We start from the raw sequence: 6,000 nt of genomic DNA on the forward strand, positions 1-6,000 counted from the left end.
TTGATGTTAATTTTTTTTATGTATATACCCAATGTTTTTCACAAATTTTACACTTTCAAAAGTTGGACGGAAGGATAGAACACTTTTTACAACCTTAGAAGCGAGTATTAAAAAATTGTAGATTCAACTCGAAATTTACGCGGACGAAGTCGCAGGCAACAGCTAGTAATTAAAAAAAAACTTATATGTTAAAAAGTACTACAAAAACATATCCAAAGATACCCAGCACAGCGAACCTATGTTCATTAAACCGTGTAAATGTATAGATGGTGAAGAGAATCCCTGATTGCAATCACGAAGTGAAGATAGAGTGCGGCAAGACTCCGAGCCGAGCCGATTGCACCGCTGCATGTGATCGCATGCTGGACTGCGGGCATCCGTGCCCAGCGCCGTGCAACCGGCCGTGTCTGTCATCGGACTGCAAAGCATTTTCTACAACCACTTTCCCATCCCCTTGCGGACACCAAGTCCGACTGCCGTGTAGTATCGCGGCGAAATGGACCACTTTTGAGAAGCAAGGTATTTTATTTAGACTCATCTCCGGAGGAACCAGTGATTGCGGAGTCTTTATAAGCCGGGTTCTTACGCAAACGTTACGCTCTCATCGAGTTGACAGGGCATACAGTTGACATAAATGTGCTGATTTACACACGAGGTATTCCCTTACTTATGAGCTGTCTGTCGTCTGTCATCCGAACTAATGTAGGTATATTTGCTAAATAATGCTAAAATTAAAATATTAGATAAATATCTATAGTCTAGATCTATAGTTTTCACCGGGATAAAAAGTACCCTATGTCCTTTCCAGACGTAAAATTATATACATATATAGCTACACAAAATTTCAAGAAGATTGGTCCAGTACATAAGCGTGGAGCACAAATAAACGAACTTTCGCATATACCACATGAGAAATTTCCTACAATACCTAATTATATTTTTCTTTTTTCTGATTAAGTATTGCTTTTCCAACAATAGCTCAAGGCAAACTGCTTCTACAACACTGCGCGGAACCATGCAATCAGACTCTGCAATGTGATCATGCATGCAGTGGCACTTGCTCTCAATGCCTCCAAGGTCGCATTCACATGCCTTGCAACCAAACTTGTCAAAAAACCAACGTTTGCGGCCATAGGTAAGTTAATTATTGCTTTAATCGAACCATTATTTTTAGACGTTTGAGTAGTCCTGGTTTCCACTAAAGCGGAGAGGACAGGAGACAAGGTGAGGAGATGTGTTGCGAAGCTGGCAGGTTTATTTCCATCAAAGCGAGGGCATGTGAGTTGTGCGTAGCAGTGATGTATGCTGTGCGAACTGAAACTCGGTCAAGCGCTGTAGGAGCGACGGCGCCGCACAGCCCGCCGCCAGCCTGCACACACACATCTCTGCTCGGCCGCGCCCCGCTAGCTCTCGTGCGGCACAAGATTCTATACAAGCCGAAGCATAAGGCTTCTGTGGAACAAGGCTTTGATTAGGGATTTGAAAGCAATAGTATAGTTAACTTTATCCCACATTGAGCAGATCAAACACTTAAATTTCTAGTAAAACACAACTCAACTAAAATACAACTGACTAAAATACTTACCGTAGGTACCTATATATCAAACTAATTGACAGATGCGAAGAGCCGTGCAGCAAAGTCTGCCCTCCGTGCAACAAGCCTTGTGAAATAAGTTGCGACCATTCCAAGTGCAACAAGCCGTGTGGCTCACCTTGTTCGCCGTGCCAGGTGAGTAGGCATAAAATAGAATAATAATAGTACGAACAAAAACATTTAAGTAGCTAATGAAACCCATTTACCTACTGTTTTATAAATTTGAGCGAATTTTTATTAGGGTGAGCGAAAAATAAACTAAATTGATGCTTAATAGGCAGAGCCGGATTAACCTTAAGGCAGAGTAGGCAACTGCCTAGGGGCCCAGCATCGACAGGGGCCCCGCCCACTGCACTGCATTCCGAAAATATTTTTTTTTGAATTGAACGAAAATGATAATTAACAAAACTATACTTTCTTTTTCAACGCCTGTAACACTTTATACATACAGAACCATCTAGTATCTAATATTAGAACAATATAATCCTTCGAATCGCAACTAACTGGACTTCATGTACGTTGGGGGAATCTTGTTTTTTTTTGTTGGGTGCGTTCTGTAAGCTTCCGTAGCGTGATAATAATTTGTAGCGTAATAGTTCCGAAACTTTCAAAATACCTATAACCTACGTATCTTTAATTACAAAATGTGATATGAGTTCTGCGATTGCAAGGTAAATTTTAAAAAGTTTATGTGTTCTCCGTATTTGAAGACTTACGATTTTCACATACACAAAACCAAAAGTATTTAAAACAAAAGTGTTCCCGCTATTTCGGCATTCATAGAAAGGATTATGAATTCAAAATGGTGTGAAGAAAGAAACAGAGTACATATATCTTTTATACCTACTAAAAATGAGCTTTTGATTTATAGTAATTTAAAAATTTACTGCGGTAAACCTTCTGCCAATTTTATTGGAGAAAAAATTGTTAAAAAATGCAAGAAGTGCAAAAAAATATAGTTTTTGGCCAGTAAAAAATAAAAAATAAATTAGTAAAATGTAACTTAGGTAATTTTTTATTGTTCCCTACTAAAATACTATATTTATGTGCAAGGTACTATATTTTTAAAAACTTTTCTTAAAAAATACTATATTTTGACACTAAAATGTTGGCAACCCTAGTAGAAGGCAAAAAAAAATACATCACATGATTTAGTCAGTCAGAATAGGTAAAGAAAAGGAGCCCGAAAATGGTAGTGCCTACAGGCCCATGACAGGTTTAATCCGGCTCTGTTAATAGGTATTTATTGATAACTAGCTAGTTATCAATAGCGGGCACAGCTGTGCCCGCGACTTTGTCCGCGTGAAATACATAGTTATTTTGGGCATCATTGAAGCCCTCAAGGGTGAATAATTTTCCGCGTATTTTTCACATTTGTTATTATTTCTTCGCTCCTTATAGTTGCAGTGAATAGAACATTTATCGAGGAAGGCTTTAGGCTATCTAAAGCCTTCCTCGATAAATGTTCTATTCAACATAAAAATAATTTTTCAATTCGAACCAGTAGTTCCTGAGATTAGCGGCTTCAAACAAACAAACTCTTCAGCTTTATAATATTAGTATAGATGATCGATAATCCAAAACATATTCCATCCATTTTCGGAGTATTGGGGCAATATTTTTGTAAATATTGTTGTACCTATATATTTTTGTATAAACAAGGATTTTTCCATTGGGCAAAAAAAATAACCACTTTCAGGAGAAGTGTACTCGATCGTGTCCCCACGGCGCCTGCGTGAACCGCTGCGGGGAGCCGTGCAGCCGCGCCGCGTGCGCCGCCCGCTGCGCGCGCGCGCTGCCGTGCGGCCACGCCTGCCGCGGGCTGTGCGGCGAGCCCTGCCCCAACATCTGCAAGCTCTGCAAACCAGACTCCTTCCCCAAGGACTTCCTTGGAGACGACTACGATGATGACGCCAGGTAGGTACTTTATACCGCATCCGCCTGTAAATTCCCGTTAACGAGGGACTTTGTGTTTGATTGTGTGGCGAGGCTCTGCAAGCCAGACTCCTTCCCAAAGAATTCCCTCGACGACTGCAACAATGATGACAAGACTAATGTCATCAAATTCCAGTAAAAATTTTACAAACATACTTACTTACAAAACCACAAATATTTCTTATATACAAGTTTGGTATTATAATAAATTGATATCCCGCTGCTCCACATGCGAAAATTCCCGGAAATTTCTGTTCCTGCGAAAATTTCAGGAAATCCTCTCTTTGTGCCCTAGACCCCGCGGTTTGGTCTATGCGTTTACTGTCAGTCAGTAGCGGAAGAGTTTTATATTAGTTACATTAGTAATATAAAATTGATAAATAAGCTAATAAAATATCATTTTCAGGTTCATTCAACTACAAGATTGTCCACACGTTTTAGAAGTAGATGACATGGACAACCTTATGATGGGAGACCTTGAAACAGTCTCTATTCGGGCCTGTCCATTTTGCCGCAAAAGCATCATCAACACACACCGTTACAAAGATTTGATCAACACCCAAATCCAAACGGACATCAACCATATAAAACGAAAAATATTCGGAGATGAAAAAAAAATTCAAGAAAAAAGGGAAGAATGTTCGCAAATTATTACAAATTTGGCCAATATAGGTAAGTTCACTACTCTACCTATATTAAAGCTAATAAATAGAAATATAATAAGTCTGCATTTAGTCCTATTTATTAACTCTCAAGATGTTCGCTTTTTATTGACATGTTTGTCGGTCTGGCCATATAAGCAGCAGACGAACGCATGATATTAATTTTGATGATAATAGTTTTTGTTTTACTGGAATTTTGTTATTTCTCTTCCATTATTCGTACCAATGATTTCCATGTTTCCATCTACCTATAACTAAAACTAAACAACTATTCTTTTTTATTTTAGGTATTACCGTATATACCAAAGCTAGGAAAGTCGGTTCACAAATTAAACGGAATGCTTCATTACTAGACCTGGAAATGAAGGTTGTATATTTTAACATCCTGGAAATTATCGGAGAATATTACTCAACTTATGCTAATGATAAAATAACCGCGTTTATGCCTGAAATTTTAGAAGAAGTACAAATTATTTGCCAATCGCTTATCAGAAACCCTTACAAGGTCAGTGAACAAATGCAAGCCGACATCAACGGCGAGTTGAACCGCATGTCCTCATTAATTACAATTGCCCAGGTTGTAAGTCATCCTACTTACAAGATGCTCAAACATCTACCGGAAGTTGAGAGCGCGTTGGCTACGGCTCAAGATGTAATACTTACTTGGCAAACATTTGATAGCGAGTTGGCCAAAAGTTCAATTAGAAATCTTCAAAAGATATTGAAACAATCAAATGCAGTGGTTACTCAAATAGAAAGACAGATGATTGTAAAAGCAATGGGTGCAACCATAGGTCACTGGTTTAAATGTCCCAACGGCCATTGTTATTACATAGGCAATTGTGGTGGTGCGACTCAAATTGGAAAATGTAATGAATGCGGCGAGGCTATTGGAGGAACGAATCATCGACTTTTGTCAAGTAACAGACATAATGGAGAAATAGATGGCTCCCAATATCCCGCATGGTCTGAGCAAGCAAATATGGCCAATTACGAAATAAATTTTTGAAAAGAATTTAAGCCCGGTACGAGGTAGGTACCTGACGAGGCTAAAAACCTAGCATACACCCTTTTTGTTTTTTTTTTATTTAAGTTCGTTACGTGATGTTTTCGCTTGCAAATGTTATTTTCTTTGTTAGTTCATGAATTGAAGCTAACAGCCATGTACCTAACTTTTCTTCGACACAGAGATGACGTTACAGCTCTGATATTGAATTTTATTAATTTTAAGTACCTAATCAATTAATATTTTTTTTTGCATCTGGAATAGTAAAATGAAGAAACGGTTATTTTTGTTTGGGGTCTTGAAATAAATTAAATGTTGTCATTCGTTTCTTATGTACCTTAAAATACCTTAAAATATTTAATACCTATAGAATATCTATTTTTAAAATGGTCACAATATAAGTAAGGCGCTAATTTTAAATGTAATTCGTAGTTCTACGCCAAAAGAAAATAAAGTAGGTAAAGCTGCATTATTTGCTTAGAAAACCATATTCTATAGGTTTTTATTTGATATTCTACATATATTATAAAAATAAATTGTTTTCTATTCCTACGTTCTTGTATACTAAACATTGTTTTAAATAAATGGCTTGCAAAGTTATAAGTACTAGGTACTTGTTTTATTGAAATTTATTAGCTGGGATGAATCCCAGTCATGAATGAGAAATCCTATTGTTATTATTTGGCGAAAGAAGAAAATTTAAACGAGCCTTCGATGAGGGAGAATTGAAATTAAGCACATTGCATTCCTAGGAAGGTAAGTACTTTATGCAGGAAGCATGACTGCAGGAGTTGTTAAGTTAT

General features: G+C 37.6%; 1 protein-coding gene across 2 annotated transcripts in view; it reads left to right on the forward strand.

The window, feature by feature from the left end:
• The window catches only part of LOC106132085 (NFX1-type zinc finger-containing protein 1), a 27,870-nt gene extending 22,064 nt beyond the window's left edge, over positions 1-5,806 (forward strand). For both annotated transcript variants that reach the window (XM_060947336.1, XM_060947337.1), the window contains 6 exons: positions 267-519; positions 979-1,135; positions 1,618-1,729; positions 3,294-3,511; positions 3,936-4,201; positions 4,479-5,806. In XM_060947336.1, the coding sequence (XP_060803319.1) occupies positions 267-519; positions 979-1,135; positions 1,618-1,729; positions 3,294-3,511; positions 3,936-4,201; positions 4,479-5,200 (1,728 nt within the window). In that variant the 3' untranslated portion in view covers positions 5,201-5,806. The remainder of the gene's footprint in view (positions 1-266; positions 520-978; positions 1,136-1,617; positions 1,730-3,293; positions 3,512-3,935; positions 4,202-4,478) is intronic.
• The last annotated feature ends 194 nt before the right edge of the window (positions 5,807-6,000 follow it).

This window comes from Amyelois transitella, chromosome 13, assembly GCF_032362555.1.
Source record: "Amyelois transitella isolate CPQ chromosome 13, ilAmyTran1.1, whole genome shotgun sequence".
Taxonomy (NCBI): Eukaryota; Metazoa; Arthropoda; class Insecta; order Lepidoptera; family Pyralidae; genus Amyelois; species Amyelois transitella.